Genomic DNA, 19,743 nt, shown 5'->3' with positions numbered 1-19,743 from the left:
TACCAAGCTGAGAAACCTGGACAGCGCCCGCTGCTCCTCGAAGGTGTCAAGGGAGCCAGCAGACACCGCCCAGAGGAACTCTGCCTGGATGCATGAATGGAGGGAGGACTGAAAAGAGACCCACAGTCGCAAAGAATCCCCTCAGCCAACATCCTCTCCCTGGTGTTGTAGATGGCAGGAGAGTGGTAGATGGGAGGTATATAAGCCACAGGATGATCACGGCCTTGTTTCCTGTGGACTGGGGAAAGGTTACTACAGGTTAATTGGAGCACCTGGAACCAATTGAGGCCCTGCTAGAGACCTAATAAAACTCCCCTACTTTAGTCAGAGGGGGAGGAGGGGAAGGAGAGTTGACTGGAGTTGGAGGATCACTGCTGTTAGCCAGAAGACCACAGTACCAGGGGAAGGGCACAGACGACTGAGGGAAACGCTACCCAAGGAGAAAGAGGGTAAGCAGCCTGCAAAGCTGAAGGGGCTGTGACCCAGAGTAGGAGGCGGACCTGAGTCGCTTCCCTTCCCCACTCCTCTCCCTCCCACACTGGGGCACGAGCAGAGCCCACAACACCCAAGAATAGGGGCAGTGGGCGGCACCCTGACCCACCACACTAAGGAAAAGCGTGGGACCCACCACTGTAGCGTTGGCCATTTACCACAATATCATTCACTTTTTTTTTCTGATTGTTAAATTTTTTCTCTCAGCTGATTTGGCGCATAATTGTTTTCAGTTTTGTGAAATTGGTCCTATTAAAGCTCCAAATATATATATATTATTGGTCTGGATTTTATTCTGTTTGCAGATTATAAATGTGATCAAGTCATGATCACATTACCATTGACTTTTTTTTTTTTAGTTCTATATTTAGTTCCTCTTTATCTGCCATGACAAGTTTAATATAGAATTCCTCTGTTGGCACACTTTTTGAGTTAGGAAATTGTCACCTATAATATGTAGAAATTCCCGGGATATTTTCGTACTGGCAGCATGAGACCTCCAGTGTAAGCCACTCAAGCTGGAGTCCACCATGATCATGCAGGTTTTTTTCCCTACACATTATAGACAGATGTGTACATATGGTATGATATGGTGGAATTAGCGGACACCAATTAATATCCCATCAGATCCCATAGTCTCAAGTCAGGCCTGCAGAAAATGAGAAGACAGTTCATGACCACCAATGAAAAGTTTGGTTTAACTGACTTGACTAGCATCACACACAACTCTGTGGCTGAGGCAGGGATAGAAACCCATACTCCAGTGCACTATTCAGCTGCCTTAAACATGAGGCCATCCATTCTTTTCCTGCAATCCCCTTAACATTTGAATGTAGTTCTTTATATATAGATGTTCTAGCTTTTTTGCTTAAAAAAAAAAAAAAACTGAAATAAATGGAGATTCCAGCATATGGTATCATATTGACACCTACATGGGTCATCAGCAGGGTTGGGACCTTTAGCTCCATCACCCAAATTTTTGCCACTTGAGCTAATAGAGTAACTGATAGCAGTAGTAGGTTGTCATATGGACCAGCACTGGGGGGGATGCAGCAACATTTTGCCAGTGGATTTCACAATTATTGGCTGACAGCAGAGGCATGGTGAGACTCGGGAATCTTGGGGTCCATTCCAGTCTCTGGAGCAGGGCGGTGTGTTTGAGGGCCCAGACTCTTCTGCCCCTTCCCTCTGAAGTGTGAACCCTTCTGCCATGTTTCCTCCAAATTGTCCCACTCCTCTCTCCTACCCTGGCACCTTGTCCCAGTCCCATTCTTCCCATGTAGCCAGTCCCAGTGTCCACTCCTCAGGCTTCTAATCCCAATCTCCTTCTCCCCCCAGTCCCAGTTCCCAGCTCCTCTTCCAATTTGTGTCTCTCTCTTCTCTGCTGTGGCCCCCCAGTGGCCTCCCTTCCTGGAGTCGTAATCCAATCTCAGTATCCCTCACCCACCTCCCCTTTGGCTCACTCTCCTAGTCTCTTTGCACAGCTAGTCCCAAACTCCCCCAGCTCCTCATCCAATCTCAGGGCTTGTTTGCCCTTCCCTGCAGTGTGAATAGCAGTGCAAACCAAAGTTCTGTGCTGTAACTCCTGTGTGGGTCATATGAGTGTGAACTCAGTTTCCTAGTTCGTGTTAACATTGTCCTCTTCAAACAGGAATATGTTAACGTGAAGTAGGAACCTTTTACTTTGCATCCACACAGGGAGTTACATCACAGCACTTTGGTTTGCATTGCTATTCAGACACCCTTAGTCACATAGCCTCAGCCTTTCTCCCCACCTTCTGGCTCATAGTTCCAGGCTTGGGCACCCCCTCCACTCCCAATCCCAGTTTACCTCTCCCTACAGGTCTGCCTCTTGTCCTTTCTGTATTCAGATCAGGCATCTTCTTCCTCTAGGCTTCTTTGGCCCAGCAGAGGGGTCAGTGAGAACACAGGGGAGACTATCTTCTTTCCTTAGTTCTGGTGCTCAGACCCTCAGACAGCTGTAATTGCAGGAAGAGTCCTGCTCAGCCCCAGGCAGGGGCCTGCCCAGTCAGGACAGCACGTTCATGGAATTTAACTGCTAAAATTTTAAGTCTCACTGAGCATATTTTATAACTTGGCCAAACTTGGATGAATTTTTACAGGGAAGCAAAAGGCACATCCCAGACAGAAAGGCCACCCCTTGCCAAATTTCAGGTTCCTGCTCCCAAGCATGGAGGCAGTAGAGCTTTTCAAAGAAAAAGTCACCAGAATTTTTAAACATGGATAAAACAGATTTTTCATTAACGTCGTTCTTGGAACCTGCTGTATCATTTTGGCTGAAATTTTCCAGAAACATTCAGCATGCGGCAGGTACCCAGCATGGCAAATTTCAGCCCAAACAGTTCGGAAAAGTTATGAGCAACTGAAAGAGGGTCTTGTAATATGACGGGTCAAGCAACCTTAATAATAGGTGATGCAACTAGCTCTGTGTATAATAAAAAAATTACCTATCCCCCCTCCCCCCCAACCTCTAAACACAGTTGCCATAAATTTAAAAATACAGTCCTCCTAAAAGACTAAATCAGCACCTTCTTTAAATCAGTAAAGAAACCCAGAAAATAACCCAAAGATGAATACATACCCAGGTTATACCCCACCTTTCCCACAAACCCTAGCCTTTGTGAAGCCCACAGCCCCTAAAGTCTGGTTAATGGGCCTTGCAGCGTGTCATGAAAGCAAACTCAGGCTATTTGAAACCAGAAGGGAGAATAAGTTCCAATGTTAAGGGCACACTCTGTTTTATACTGAGGGGGTTCCAGCTGGAGCTGCTTTTGCGTGCAGATGTGGCAGTCCAATGCAGGGAAAGAAACATTCTTGCAAGTAGGTGGCTCCCAGGCCTTTTAGAGGTTTCTAGGTCAAAACATAGCCCCTTACATTTTACCCAAAAACCAATAGCCAGTGGGTGTATTATCTGTTAAGTATATTGACTGGGGCATCTAGATGCTCCAGTCAGGGATTGGGGGTTTAGCATGCTAGGCATGTTACAAATATACAGCAAAAAGATGATCAATGCTCTGAAGAGCTTACAAGTATGAGATGCAAAACAGGTGGACTCAATAAACAGACATGGAGGAGCACAAGGTACAGTGGGATGATTATAATTAGCATGATATGAAGTGGTTGCAACTCAGTAGCTATCTAATGTAGGTTCTGGGGCACGGATATCATGTTCTACCAGGAAGATATACTGCTTAATAACATCTCCAAATGTAGCTAGGAGTACTGTTTGTTCCTCTTTTTTCCCCCCAATACTAGGGCACCTCGATGCAGGAGATAGAATTGAAGATGCCCGTCCAAAGTTATGGTGTGCTTTAAGTGAGGGGAAGGTGATTGTGTTTGATGCATCTACCTGGACTATTCAGCAACACTGTTTTAAAGTGGGCAGCTCTAAACTGGTGAGTGAGACTCGCGTTGTTGTTCTTATTAATTATTTGTATTACCATAGCGCTTAGGAGTCCTAGTCATGGATCAGGGACCCCACTGTGCCAGACATTGTACAGATACAGAGCAAAAATATGGTCCCTGCCCCAAAGAGCTTACAATCGAAGTATAAAACAAGCTACAACAGACAGATGGGGGGAGTTCAAGGAAACAATGGGACAATATTGGTCAGAGTGAAAGGCAGTAGTCTCAGTACACCTGCAGCCTACCAGTTATGAAGGGTTTTTAAAAGGCATTATGGCAAAGGAGACTTTTAAGGAGGGTTTTGAAGGTGGATAACGAGGTAGCTTTGTGGATGTTTACAGGGAGCTCCTCCCAAGTGAGGGGCAGCACAAGCGAAAGCACAATTATGTTTGAATATTTAACAAGTGGATAACGAAGGCTGGTATCGTGGGCTGATTGGAAGTGGGAATTCACCTCTCGATAGTGAATGAGAGGTGATGGGTAGGGATGGGCTGGAAGGGCCTTGAAAGAGAAGACAAACAGCTTATGTATGATGTGATAGAGAAGGAGGGAGCCAGTGGAGTGAAGCAGTAAGAGGGATAACCTGGTCAAAGCAACAAGCTAGGAGAATGATTTTCACAGCAGCATTCTGAATGGGTCTGAGTGGGGCAAGATTGCATTGTCAAGTCCAGAGAGAAGGAAGCTGAAGTAATATAGATATGAGGTATCGAGAGCCTGGATGAGAGTTTTAGCTGCGTGCATGGTCAGGAAAGGCTGCGTCTTAGAGATGTTATGCAGAAGGAGACATCAGGATTTAGACATAGCCTGGGTATGAGCACCTAGAGAGAAGTCAGAGTTGAAGAGGACACCCTGGCTACGAGCCTGCATAACAGGCAGGTTGGTGGGGGGAGAGGGGTGTTCGCTGTGAATGAGAAAGGGGTGGGGAGGACAAGATTAGGAGCTCTGTTTTGAGTCATGTTGATCTTGAGCTGTTGGCTAGACATCCATGAGGAGATGTCAGCAAGACAGGTCAAGATTTTAGTTTGGAAAGAAGGGAGACAGGTCTGGGGTAAAGAGGTAGATCTGTAAATCATCAGCATAAAGTCAGTCGTTGAATTTGATGAGGTTACCCCAAGATAAGGTACAGAAGGAGAAGAGAAGGGGACCGAGGACGGAGCCCTGAGGAATCCCCACAGAGAGTTGGAGGGGTGATGAGGAGGTTCCTCAGAAGGACATGCTGAAGGAGCGTTTTGAGAGGTGAGAATACAAAGATAGACCGGAGGACAAGTGCTAGTATAATAATAGGGCTCAGATTTTCCTGGATGCGACAGGACAACCTTGGTTTAAGGGATCATGAGCTAATTCAGTTCAAACTAAATGGAAGGATAAACAAAAATAGATCTGTGACTAGGGTTTTTATTTCAAAAGGGCTAACTTTAAAAAAATTAAGGAAATTAGTTAGGGAAGTGGATTGGACTGAAGAACTTGTGGATCTAAAGGCAGAGGAAGCCTGGGATTACTTCAAGTCAAAGTTGCAGAAACTATCAGAAGACTACATCCCAAGAAAGGGGAAAAAATTCATAGGCAGGAGTTGTAGACCAAGCTGGATGAGCAAGCGTCTCAGAGAGGTGATTAAGAAAAAGCAGAAAGCGTACAGGGAGTGGAAGATGGGAGGGATCAGCAAGGAAACCTACCTTATTGAGGTCAGAACATGTAGGGATAAAGTGCGAGAGGCCAAAAGCCATGTAGAGTTGGACCTTGCAAAGGGAATTAAAACCAATAGTAAAAGGTTGTATAGCCATATAAATAAGAAGAAAACAAAGAATAATAAAAGATAATCTCGGCATGACCCACTATCTAAACAAATACTTTGCCTCAGTCTTTAATGAGGGGCTTAGGGATAATGGCAGGATGACAAATGGGAATGAGGATATGGAGGTAGATATTACCACATCCGAGGTAGAAGCGAAACTCGAACAGCTTAATGGGACTAAATTGGGAGGCCCAGATACTCTTCATCCAAGAATATTAAAGGAAAAATTGCAAGCCCATTAGCAAGAATTTTTAATGAATCTGTAAACTCGGGCGTTGTACCATATGACTGGAGAATTGCTAACATAGTTCCTATTTTTAAGGAAGGGGTGAGAGAGAAAGTGATCCAGGTAACTACAGGCCTGTTAGTTTGACAATTGTAATATGCAAGGTCTTGGAAAAAATTTTGACAGAGAAAGTAGTTAAGGACATTGAGGTCAATGGTAATTGGGACAAGATACAACATGGTTTTACAAAAGGTAGCTCGTGTCAGACCAACCGGATCTCCTTCTTTGAGAAGGTACGGATTTTTTAGACAAAGGAAATGCAGTGGATCTAATTTACCTCGATTTCAGTAAGGCATTGGATACGATTCCACATGGGGAATTATTAGTTAAATTGGAAAAGATGCGGATCAATATGAAAATTGAAAGATGGATAAGGCACTGGTTAAAGGGGAGACTACAGCAGGTCATACTGAAAGGTGAACTGTCAGGCTGGAGGGAGGTTACTAGTGGAGTTCCTCAGGGATTGGTTTTGGGGCCAATCGTATTTAATCTTTTTATTACTGACCTTGGCACAAAAAGTGGGAGTGTGTGCTAATAAAGTTTGCGGATGAGACAAAACTGGGAGGTATTGCCAATACAGAGAAGGACCGGGATATCATACAGGAAGATCTGGATGACCTTGTAAACTGGACTAATAGTAATAGGATGAAATTTAATAGTGAAAAGTGCAAGGTCATGCATTTAGGGATTAATAACAAGAATTTTTTTAATAAACTGGGGACGCATCAGTTGGAAGTAACGGAGGAGGAGAAGGACCTCGGAGTATTGGTTGATCACAGGATGACTATGAGCCGCCAATGTGATATGGCCGTGAAAAAACTAATGCGATGCATCAGGTGAGGTATTTCCAGTAGAGGTATAGTGGTACTAACACCTCCTTATTAGGCACTGGGGAGACCTCTTCTAGAATACTGTGTACAGTTCTGGTCTCCCATGTTTAAGAAGGATGAATTCAAACTGGAACAGGTACAGAGAAGGACTACTTGGATGATACGAGGAACGGAAAACCTGTGTTATGAAAGGGGACTCAATGAGCTTGTCTTCTTTAGCCTAACCAAAAGAAGGCTGAGAGGAGATATTGCTCTCTCTAAATATGTCAGAGAGAGAAATACCAGGGAGGGAGAGGAATTATTTAAGCTCAGTACCAATGTGGACACAAGAACAAATGGATATAAACTGGCCACCAGGAAGTTTAGACTTGAAGTTAGACGAAGGTTTCTAACCATCAGAGGAGTGAAGTTCTGGAACAGCCTTCCAAGGGGAGCAGTGGGGGCAAAAGACATATCTGACTTCAAGAATAAGCTTGATAAGTTTATGGAGGGGATGTTATGATGGGATAGCCTAATTTTGGCAATTAATTGATCTTTGACTATTAGTGGTAAATAGGCCCAATGGCCTGTGATGGGATGTTAGATGGGGTGGGATCTGAGTTACTAAAGAGATTTCTTTCCTGGGTGTCTGGCTGGTGTGTCTTCCCATGTGCTCAGGGTTTTGCTGATTGCCATATTTGGGGTCGGGAAGGAATTTTCCTCCAAGGCAGATTGGCAGAGGCTCTGGGGGGTTTTCACCTTCCTCTGCAGTGTGGGGAATGGGTCAATTGCTGGAGGATTCTCTGCACCTTAAAGTCTTTAAACCATGATTTGAGGACTTCAATAGCTCAGACATAGGTTAGGGGTTTATTACAGGAGTGGGTGGGTGAGATTGTGTGGCCTGCATTGTGCAGGAGGTCAGACAAGACTATCATAATGGTCCCTTCTGACCTTTTGTCTATGACTCTGTGGAACCAAGGAAAGACAAGATTTCAAGAAGAGGAGCATGGTTGATTGTGTCAAAGGTAGCTGACAGGTCAAGGGGGATGAGGATGGCATACTGGTTCTGAGCTTTGTCTTGGAAAAGATTATTAGAGACTTTTTGGCAAGCAGTTTCAGTGGCGTGCAAAGGGCAGAAACCTGATTGGAGAGGGTCTAGGATGGAATTGGAGGAGAGGAACTCCATATTATCAACAGTGCATTCAGTGAGTTTACAGATGAAAGGAAGAAGGGAGATACAGTGGGCTCCAGGGTGGGCTTTTTAAAATAGAAGAGACTAGATCATTGCTTGTATTGTGAGGGAAAAGAGCTGGAGGATAGCGAGAGGTTAAGGAGGAGAGTAAGGGAGGGGGAAAAAAGTAGTTGCAAGGGGATCGGGGATGGGATGGGTGGGAGGAGAGGGCAAGTGGAGGGGTTGAAGGAGAGCAAACAAACTTCTGTGTGTGTAACGGAGGAAGAGGAGTAACTTCTATGAACTAGGAAGATGGGAGAAGTGAAGGAGGAGAGAACAAATATATAGTTGAGGAAGGCAGCCTGCTCGTAGGATTTCCATCAGAGATGATCTGCAGTGCGAGAGCAGGAGCAGAGGAAGCAGATGTTGAGGATAAGCCAGCGCTGGGGTGTTGGCAGGGTGGGAGATGGGAGAGAGGCAGAAGAGTTGAAACTGGAGGAGAGTGAAGCTTGGAGAGAGAGAGAGAGTAGTCAACTGTATCAACGGAACTAAAGGAAGAGAGGGCAGGGAGGACAGAGGGCTGAGAGCAGACAAGAAGTCATCAATGCTGATGGACTGCAAGACACAGGCTGCCTTGCAGGTCACTGTGGGGAGCTGATGGGTGATGTGGAAAGAAACCAGGCGATGGTCTGAGAGGGGGAACTCAACCATAGATTAGAGCAAGGATTGCTTGGTGAAGACCAAGTCAAGTGAACAGCCCTCGTGACTGGGTGAGTTGATCCAGACCTGCAGATCAAAGATAGAGGTGAGGTACAGCTAAGAGGTCATATGAGTCATCAGCATGGGAGTTGAAGTCCCCAAGGATGAGTGGGAGACAGCAAGGAGAGGAAGAGAGAGCATCTGGAGACTAAATCAGAAAGGAAGGATGATGCGAGGAGTTGGGTGGATGGTAAAGGACAGCAGCGTGAAGCGGGCAGAGAAGGTGCAGATACGGTGCTGTTCAAAAAAAGGAAAGCCTGGGAAGGGGGAGCTGGGAGGGGCTGAAACCGGCAGGAATGGGAGAGGAGAAGCCCACCACAGTCTGACCAAGGGTGGTGTGTGTGAAAAGAGGAGAGGCCTCCCTCAAAAAGGACAGCTGCAGCAGCAGTGTCTGATGACAGGATCCAGGTATCTGAGAGCTAGGAGCTGGAGGGAGCGAGTTACGAAGAGGTGGTGGATGGCTGAGATCTGTTTAGAGATGGAGTCGGTATTAATGTGGGAAATAAGAAGTACATTATTTCAGAACATCCTGTGTTTAAAATACTACTGCTGCTATTTCTAGTTCAAAAATTAAATTAATGTTTCACTTCTAATTGAAGAGAGAAATGCATTTGATACAAACGGAAGAGCGTCTCTGTTATGTAGGAAAGAAATGTGTAATACTTTGAGGTTCTGTGGTGTTTTTCATCTGAAGGTCTCAGAGTTTTACATTATATTTTAAGCCCCAAAACACGCCTTTTGAGTTAGGTATCAGTAAGTATTATTAAGCCTACTTTTTTGAAGGATAAACTGAACCATAGCGATAACATCGCTTACCTTCAATCATACAGCCTTTTAGTGACAGAGCCAAGAAAGAAGTGAGGAACTTTGATTCTTGCTCTGACTTCAGCCACTAGAAAAACTCTGTCCTTTTGTATAATACAGTGGTTTTCAACCAGGGGTACGCAGAGGTCTTCCAGGGGGTACATCAACTCATCTAGTATTTGCCTAGTTTTACAAAAGGCTACGTAAGAAGCTCTAGCAAAGTCAGTACAAACTAAAATTTCATACGGACAATGGATTGTTTATATTGCTCTATATACTGTACACTGAAATGTTAAGTACAATATTTATATTCCAATTAATTTATTTTATAATTATATGGTAAAAATAAGTCAGCAATTTTTCAGTAATAGTGTGCAGAGACACTTCTGTATTTTTTATGTCTGATTTTTATAAGCAAGCAGCTTTTAAGTGAGGTTAAACTTGGGGGATACACAAGACACATCAGACTCCTGAAAGGGGTACAGTAGTCTGGAAAGGTTGAGAACCACTGGTATAACGTGTTTGTGTGCTTCTTTCAAGAGTGATAGGCTTCTGTGCTGAACTTTTTAAAGAAATCTTGCACTTTTTTTCGTCTCTAGACTTGTATGGTAATGGTAGAGCAGAGCCAAGTATGGATTGGTTCTCAAGATACCATTATTTACATAATCAACACCCATAGTATGTCTTGCAATAAGCAACTAAATGACCACCGCTCTCATGTTATGGACATCATTGCAGAGAACAGGAACAGTGTATCCAGGTAAATTTGATTACAAAGTTCCATTTTTTAAAAAATATACATACCAGCTAACGTGGGAGGCATTCTTGGTACTAGAGCTTCTGAAGTTGGACAAATGTGTAATATTAGAGAGAATTTTAAACAAGATAATTTGTGTTTATTTCCTCTAATCGCTAATCAACATCTTGACTAAATTTAACCTTAAGAGAAAACATGTAGTTATATGTAAGGGTCCGTGTAAAACAGTCAGCCACAAGACACTATATTTAACCTTCTGTGTAGGTAGTCCAATTGATCTGATGTGATCAGATTCACAATGACACCTTATTTCCAAAATAGTCCTGCTTTCCTGAGACAGAGATGAGACTTAAGGGGAGTTGCAGGCATCCAGTGATAAATTGCACACCGAAGCCTCTTGAAGATCATTCCATTCAATCCTGGCTGTATTTTAAAGAATCCTTATTGAGGTTACAGGGACAAACCATCCAGATGTGTAGAAAGAATAGTAAATATGGCAGGCGACCAGCTTGGCTTAACAGTGAAATCCTTGCTGTTCTTGTAAGCTTCTTTTTTGTATTTAAGAAGTGGAAGATTGGACAAATGACCAGGGATGAGTATAAAGATATAGCTCGGGCTTGCAGGAGTGAAATCAGGAAGGCCAAATCACGCCTGGAGTTGCAGCTAGCAAGAGATGTTAAGAGTAACAAGAAGGGTTTCTTCAGGTATGTTAGCAACAAGAAGAAAGTCAAGGAAAGTGTGGGCCCCTTACTGAATGAGGGAGGCAACCTAGTGACAGAGGATGTGGAAAAAGCTAATGTACTCAATGCTTTTTTTTGCCTCTGTCTTCACGAACAAGGCCAGCTCCCAGCCTACTGCACTGGGCAGCACAGCATGGGGAGGAGGTGACCAGCCCTCTGTGAAGAAAGAAGTGGTTCAGGACTATTTAGAAAAGCTGGACGAGCACAAGTCCATGGGGCCGGATGCGTTGCATCCGAGAGTGCTAAAGGAGTTGGCGGATGTGATTGCAGAGCCATTGGCCATTGTCTTTGAAAACTCATGGCGATCAGGGGAGGTCCCAGATGACTGGAAAAAGGCTAATGTAGTGCCCATCTTTAAAAAAGGGAAGGAGGAGGATTCTGGGAACTACAGGCCAGTCAGCCTCACCTCAGTCCCTGGAAAAATCATGGAGCAGGTCCTCAAGGAATCAATTCTGAAGCACTTAGAGGAGAGGAAAGTGATCAGGAACAGTCAGCATGGATTCAGCAAGGGCAAGTCATGCCTGACTAATCTAATTGCCTTCTATGACGAGATAACTGGCTCTGTGGATGAAGGGAAAGCAGTGGACGTGTTGTTCCTTGACTTTAGGAAAGCTTTTGACACGGTCTCCCACAGTATTCTTGCCAGCAAGTTAAAGAAGTATGGGCTGGATGAATGGACAATAAGGTGGATAGAAAGCTGGCTAGATTGTCGGGCTCAACGGGTAGTGATCAATGGCTCCATGTCTAGTTGGCAGCCGGTATCAAGTGGAGTGCCCCAAGGGTCGGTCCTGGGGCTGGTTTTGTTCAATATCTTCATAAATGATCTGGAGGATGGTGTGGATTGCACCCTCAGCAAGTTTGCAGATGACACTAAACTGGGAGGAGTGGTAGATACACTGGAGGGTAGGGATAGGATACAGAGGGACCTAGACAAATTGGAGGATTGGGCCAAAAGAAATCTGATGAGGTTCAACAAGGACAAGTACAGAGTCCTGCACTCAGGACGGAAGAATCCAATGCACCACTACAAACTAGGGACCGAATGGCTCGGCAGCAGATCTGTAGAAAAGGATCTGGGGATTACAGTGGACGAGAAGTGGGATATGAGTCAACAGTGTGCCCTTGTTGCCAAGAAGGTCAATGGCATTTTGGGATGTATAAGTAGGGGCATTGCCAGCAGATCGAGGTATGTGATCGTTCCCCTCTATTCGACATTGGTGAGGCCTCATCTGTAGTACTGTGTCCAGTTTTGGGCCCCACACTACAAGAAGGATGTGGAAAAATTGGAAAGCGTCCAGCGAAGGGCAACAAAAATGATTAGGGGACTGGAACACATGAGTTATGAGGAGAGGCTGAGGGAACTGGGGATGTTTAGTCTTCAGAAGAGAAGAATGAGGGGGGATTTGATAGCTGCTTTCAACTACCTGAAAGGGGGTTCTAAAGAGGAGGGCTCTGGATTGTTCTCAGTGGTAGCAGATGACAGAACAAGGAGTAATGGTCTCAAGTTGCAGTGGGGGAGATTTAGGTTGGATATTCGGAAAAACTTTTTCACTAGGAGGGTGGTGAAACACTGGAATGCGTTACCTAGGGAGGTGGTGGAATCTCCTTACCTAGAAGTTTTTAAGGTCAGGCTTGACAAAGCCCTGGCTGGGATGATTTAGTCGGATCGGTCCTGCTTTGAGCAGGGGGTTGGACTAGATGACCTCCTGAGGTCCCTTCCAACCCTGATATTCTATGATTCTATGATTTTTGCTTTGTCCACAGAATAGATTCATCATACTTTTACAACCCTGTTCTGGATTTACTTTTCTTTATAAAAAAGTGAAGAACAAGAAAAATAAGTTACGATACATCGTATGATACTTTTTAAAATGAACAATGCAGAAGTGCGCGTGCCAAACCTGATTTCTGCTGCCAAAGCCACCCTCTCCCTGCCACCTGCTGTGATTCCCTTCCAGCATGCTGCCCTGGCACTTTGGAACTATTCCTGTGCTACTGTCCTATAGACTTTAATGCACACTCTCTGTTGTGGCTCATTGCTGTATTTTAATCTAATATTTCTACTACTCTTGGCAGTAAAGATTTCTGCTTTGACTTGGCATTAATGTTTGTGGTGGTGGGAGACCTCTAACAACAGTCTGTCTTATTTGAGATCTCAGTTCTGGATTTGATTGTACACCATGCTATTTTTAATTTTTTTTTATGTCAACAGCGAAGCATATTCATGCAGTTTAGATGGGACAGTGATTGCTTGGAACATTAGCACTTTGAAAGTAAACCGTAGATTTCAGCTGCCCTGCAAAAATCTTCTTTCTATCAAACTCCACGACAACCGTCTTTGGTGCTGTAAGTTCTTCATGCCTCAGATCTTGGAATTTTTTTTAAATAAGTTTTTGCATGTTATGTCACTTTAATGTAAAGAAAAGTGCAATTTAATGCCAGTTCTTTTATTTTGTATGATTAACCAGTTCTCTTCATCCACCCATCTCCATTCAGGCTGTTTAAATAGCATAGAGTAGTCCTGTTGAGTTTATTGGGATTATTATTGTGCTTTAAATTAAGCATTTTGCCTGATCAGGGTCTTACAGATATCCTCTTGTGATAGCAAGAAGTCCCACAAAGGACAAAATTGCTGGATTACTGCATGGGAGGATGAGAGTTGCCTCTGGATGGCCATGTCTCATCTGGATTGAACATCTTTTCAGGGATGTTGCATTGGCTGCAGGGTATGACATCTAGAAGCATCAGGCTTTGGTCTTGCCTGAAGGTGCCTGTAAATTGGCATGGAAACCCTTAAAAGAGAAGTTCTTTTACGTCTGTGGGGTCTAGCGATAATAGTATTGGCAGTTGTGGATCTGTGTTTGAGCCACCTGTTATGGCACAGGTCCAACTTGATAGTCTCGACAGTCACCTTTAACTGCTTCTAAGTGTTCTGCCATCCTGTGTGTAGGAGCTGAGTAGGATATGCTAAGGCTTCAGTGCCAGAGTAAAAGGTCCTTGATAAGCCATCTTTTCCAAGTACAGGTTGGTTCAAGAAACCTAAGGCTTATCCACCCAACATTGCCTTAACACTCAATGCGACCATAGACCTATAGAGCTTGGATCCACTGTATATCAAGTATGCACACTGAGTGACAGAAAAGCTACTGAGTCTATGGGTGAAATCCTGGCTGGATGTGCTGTCAGTGGTAACGCTCCCATTATTTTCATTGGGGCCAGGAATCCACCCTACAACTTCTGTAGTACAGAATCTCTGTCCTAGATCTATAGCAGCAAATACTTGTGCATGCTGAGAACCAAATAGTGATATGCAAATTTAAGCAAGTTCTCTTTTCGCCTTCTGTTAGCACCTAGAGTACCAACAGGCATGCCTGTAATTTCAGAATAGACATAAGAACGTACACTGTGAGAAGTCAATTGGAAATGTATGTATAGTTTTCATTGTGTGTTTTAGAAAAGAGTTCTGCGTGTACACATTTACTCCTTCCTAACTTTCCACGGTTTTGTTGGGAAATAAGAAGTCAGTACTTCAACTACTAACCTCATATTTTTACTATTGAAGGTACAGGAAGTTGTATACTCGTAGCAACAACTAATGGGTCTCCTCAGAAAGAAATGAAAATTGAAGAGAATCTGAAGGATGTGTGTTCGGATTTTCTCTGTTTCCAGCTGTTTCCTGAGGTATTAAATTTACGCTGGTAATTTGTCTTATAGGAAGTCTCTGCTTTATAAACAGTGCTGTTGTACAATTATTTTTTAGGATATGTTTGTGAGTACACTGGTAAGATTGGTCGTATTCTTTCTGTGCTTTAGGGGGACCAAGTATGGACGTCATGTTCGGGAAGTAGTGACCTGTATATTTGGAATGCAACAGATCTCTCCAGAACTCCTCAAAAGATTCATCTTCAAGACTGTTCTGAGATTACCTGTATGATAAAAGTAAAAAATCAGGTAGAATACATTCTGTTAATTTGATATTTTTATTTGTTGCCCATTTCCTAGATGTAATGCAGTTTGTGTTTACAGCACTGTCAAGTTTTCATCAGTTGAGTTCTTTTTTTGGGGGCTTGCCACGCCCATTGTTCTAAGACATGAGTAGCCCTGAGCTAACAGCAGCCCAACATAATTGACCATCTAGTACTCAAACATACAAGCAAGGCCAGAAGCCTCATCCATGATTAAATGCATGATGACTTTATTAGCCGCTGATCTTTTCACTGAACATTATGAATCAAACATTAGGTCCCCTGACATTTAATGCCTTATGCTCCAGTGATAAAGCCCAACAAAAGACTAGTGGAAAAATAATAAATGCTGATTAGCTGGCCTGTGTCTGAAGATGGCCTCTTCCTATCTAATCATCATGTGCTCACCATAACAGGGTTAAAGGACCTGAGCAGTTCCCCATATCACCATGTTCTGGGAGTGTCACTCAGCTCTCTGTCACAATATACCAGTCACTTTCACAGGTCTGCGGCTGCTGCAAGTGAGTGCACCATTTGGTCCGGGGCAAAGGTCATTTCCATAAATAATACCGAAAATATTCCACAATAAAGTGGTGACAGTAACTCCAGACCCTTCCAGTCAGACTCCCCAGCCCTTCTCCCACAAAATGTACAGTCACTTCATAAAGCATCCTCTGGAGTTGGGTAGCTGCTCTGCCACTGGGGCTAGGCTGGTGAGCCAGGACTTAATGGGAAAACCAGAGAAAGGTGCTGTAGAGACAGAACCTCACAAGCTCTGGGATACCCAACCAGCCTGTAAATTAAAGGATTACTCAGAAACCCAGAGCCCTCTTCTGCTCCATCTGGAGTATCATCCCTCTTCCCCTCCACTCATTTCATAGCCCAGTAACACCATACATACATTATTGACTAACTCCCTTATACAAAAAAGGAAAAACCAGCGAATATTCCTGAGCTTTCCACCTCCCCAGTTTGAACATTCAATATTCCTGTCTTTAAGTCTACCAGCGACGCAGCAATTTGGCTCTTTGTTTCCTAGGATAGGACAGAGCCAATGGTAAGAGCTATAAAACCCACATATCCCTGTTGTAAAAACGAAACAGCATTTACTGGAGTTGCCAGGCTGGGTCAGAATGGCTGCTTGGTAATGACAGAAGATTACAGTGTTACAGCTGTCTGTTACAGGCTTACTTCTAAATTCATTTAATTAAAATTAGACAATTTATTTTAGCAAGGAAGCAAAGACACAGAATTTCGCCCGTTTTGTCATTCTTAAATATGCTGCTTTTTAGTTGGCAACCCTTATTAAAAATGTAATAGTGAGTATACATCCTGCACAGAAACATACAAACCGTATGGCTCCAACAAATAGCTTTGAGAGACTTTGGGTATTACCGTTTTCAAAACTGACCGGAGTACCGCTGACTGTATCTTTGGGGGCACATAAACAACTCCTTTGCTGAAACAGCTTAGGCTGTATCTTCGAACAGAAGTGGAATGTATTGTATTAAAAATAGATTCTGCTTTTCAGATGTGGATTGGCGGCAGAGGACTATCCCAGGGCAAAACCAGGGGAAAGATCTACGTGATAGATGCTGAAAAGAAAACTGTGGAGAAGGAGTTGGTGGGCCATGCTGATACGGTAAAGGCACTGTGCTCCGCAGAGGACAGATATGTTCTCAGTGGTTCTGGAAGGGAAGAAGGGAAGATTGCTATTTGGAAAGTTGAATAGATTTAACTTTTCCAAGTGTGTGTAAATACCACTGTTGGGAAAACTTACCGGTTTGGATTTTGTTACCCCAACTTCACCCTTCAAATGTTTTTAACAATGCATCAGTGTTATTTTTAATATATTAGTATAATTATTTCAGTGGTAACTACATTATTGTAGTATATAGAAACAAAAGGGGATTTCTGTTTGCACCCTGCCATGATCAGCCACGACCTGCACACTCGGTAAGGAACTGGAACACTGAGTAGAGAAATCACTGGATTTTTAAACCTCAGAGATTATATTTTACAAACATTGTCATGAAAGGTCAAGGTTATGGGCCAAGTTCTTTGCTAAGGTAATTGACTTCAGTGAAGCTGAATTGGCAGAGAGTATGGCCCAATAATTCAGCTTGATCTAGTTCTTAAAGATACATAAATATCCTCCTACAAAATATTATTATTGATATCTTGACTACTTGACAGCTTGAAATGTTTGGAAAAATATTAAATTTGGGTGATAGAATTTGGGTGATAGAAGTACTGTAAATTCAAAGTATTTTTCTAAGCTGGCAGCCACATTAACACAAGGATGACTTTTCCTTCCTGCTGTATCTATATTTGTGGTGCATTATTTAAAATGCTGACTTTTTCCCTAATAGCACTTATAGTCTGCTAGTGTGCCAAGATAGCTGGATATTTCCAGTTACGGCAACTTTAAGAAGTAAGCATTCCTTTAAAAAGCAAGTGCAGAATATCTGGGATCTGCCAGGTTCTTAGGAATGGAACCAGTGCTGTAGTAGCCCTGTCTTTGGCAAATTTAATTTCAATATATTCTTGCTAGTAGCAGCAACATTTGTTGGAGCTATGCAAATGAACCCCACCCCAATACCACTCTGTTAACTGGGACTGCCCAGCTGCCTTAGCCTGTTTAGGGCTTCTTGGCCCAAAAGACCCTCTGTAATTTAGATTGCCTGCACCAGACGTAGAAGAAATCTTTGTTTCATGTCCTTGAACCCTAGCCAGTGGGGAAGTGCCTTGCAAATCATTAAAAATTCTACTGTTGATCTACAACTAAGGCTGATTTGGCAGAAAAAAATTGTTTTGTCCACACTTGTTTTCCGGAGCCCTAGTGGCTAACATGTTTTGGGACTGTCCCAGGATACAATCCTTTTGGCTAGAAGAAGGCCCGAGGATTAATATGTTTTGGATACCTCCATAAAAATTACTTCCAAGAGCTGTGTTTTGGGATATAGCTCATTATCTTGGAAACATCCCAGCTTCACAGAATGCTTGGCTCTCCAGAGCACTGCTTGTAGACAAATGACTGATACTGTTTAGCTGGAAGAGCAGACTGCCTCCAGGGGTAGCAGCTTGGAACACAGACTTTGCTGACCTGGCAGCTAAAGAGCGGGTAATGTTTTTTGGAGAGGAGGGACCTCAGCAAACTTTGAAAAGATTGGGTCTGACTTTTTAGAAACCTGATGGAAACTGAGATGTTGCTCTCCTTTCCAATCCCTGCCCCCCTTCCTGCCTTTACTTTCCCTCCCTTTCCACTCCTTTACTCTTTTTTTTGTTCTTTTTGTCTTTTTGCTTTTGTTGCCCCCTTATTTTGGTGGGGGAGGAGTGGACAATGACAATTTCAATGAAATATAAACAGAGAAATAAAACCTAAAAAGGCTGCCGCCATTATTTAGCTCAAACATACCTAAGAAAATAAGTTGAATTATTTTTAAGTTAAATGAAGGCGCCATATGCTATCACACAGATAATGCAAAATAATTGAAAGTAAATGCCATTGTACTGCGGTCTGGTGTTCCATTTGGCTTATGCTTCCTAGTCATTTCCTTTCAGGAAATATGTGTGAGTTGGAGAACTATATATATATGTGCAGAGTAGTTGTGTCTATATCCATGCAGGATAAAGTGGGATATATAATTTCTATAAAATACTGTAAATAGATGGAAAAATCAGCTGCTACTTTCTTTGTTCATTATATATAACCTATAGTAGTGCAGTGCTAATACAAATATTGTTATGTAAACTAGTGATAGTCTCTGCGTTAAGTCTTTCAGTCTGGCTATTTGATGGTGATTGAAATTCTCTCGTCATTTGTTCAGTCACTGAAAAAACTAATATGAGAAACAGAATATTAAACACTATTGCAATTCTAGCCTCTTTGTAACTTGTTTTTATTTCCATGTAATTCAACACACCACAAGGACCTAAATTTAGAGTCGGGGCCAGCATCTGTTGGGTGTAGCAGAGATAAGGCTGCAAAGAAGATGGCTGTGGCTGTCTGATACTAGGACTGCTCGGTTCTATTCCAGGCTGAAGGCTGCTTTACTCTATGCTGGCTGGCTATGGTTCACTATAACTGCTAAGCTTCCCTTATCCCTGACATGCCTCCTATGCCAGGGACTAAAACAGGTTGTGAAGGAGCTGGCTATCCTGGCTTTATCTCATCTGGGGATTCTCCCATCCCATGGAAGTTCTAAGTTGGGGGCTCCCGCACCCTCCCCTAAGCCTGCTGTGTCCTCACTCCTCCTCCTCCACCCCTCCCCCACCCTCCCAGAGCCTCCTGCAGTTGATTGGGAGGTGCAGGGAGGCACTGATAGGCAGAGCTGCTGGTGGGTGGGAGCCACTGGGAGCTGGAGGGTGGGGGAGGTGATGGGGGCTGCTGACATATTACTGTGGATCTTTGGCAATGTACATTGGTAAATTCTGGCTCCTTCTCTGGCTCAGATTGGCCACCCCGGCCTATGATGTCAGCAGAGATGTCTGGGCCATTTTCCCTTCTCCTAAAGGAAAGCAGTGGAGCCAACACTCTCTCCCTCTGGAGCTTCTTTCCTCTCTGCAAATATTCCCTAATTCTTGTTCCTTGGTAAATATAACTTTCCCTGTTAATACATCTCAAATCCTGAGAAAGCTGAAAGTATATTATGAGAACGAGTTATTTTCTCCCCCAAAACATGGAAAGGAGCTCCTGGGCTGGTATTGGCAAATGAAATGACGACTTTACTGCGTGAGTG

The 19,743-nt window shown here is 43.5% G+C and overlaps 1 protein-coding gene across 1 annotated transcript in view; it reads left to right on the top strand.

The window, feature by feature from the left end:
* Window positions 1–18,851, top strand: part of DENND3 (DENN domain containing 3) — a 67,607-nt gene extending 48,756 nt beyond the window's left edge. Inside the window, exons 18-23 of the mRNA XM_074943787.1 lie at window positions 3,769–3,908; window positions 10,139–10,299; window positions 13,249–13,382; window positions 14,599–14,717; window positions 14,850–14,987; window positions 16,533–18,851. Of these exons, the coding sequence (XP_074799888.1) occupies window positions 3,769–3,908; window positions 10,139–10,299; window positions 13,249–13,382; window positions 14,599–14,717; window positions 14,850–14,987; window positions 16,533–16,733 (893 nt within the window). The 3' untranslated portion in view covers window positions 16,734–18,851. The remainder of the gene's footprint in view (window positions 1–3,768; window positions 3,909–10,138; window positions 10,300–13,248; window positions 13,383–14,598; window positions 14,718–14,849; window positions 14,988–16,532) is intronic.
* The last annotated feature ends 892 nt before the right edge of the window (window positions 18,852–19,743 follow it).

Source organism: Natator depressus, chromosome 2 (genome assembly GCF_965152275.1).
Source record: "Natator depressus isolate rNatDep1 chromosome 2, rNatDep2.hap1, whole genome shotgun sequence".
NCBI lineage: Eukaryota > Metazoa > Chordata > Testudines > Cheloniidae > Natator > Natator depressus.
The sequence above is the reverse complement of the archived record's forward strand: the minus strand, read 5'-3'. Positions and strand labels throughout refer to the sequence as shown.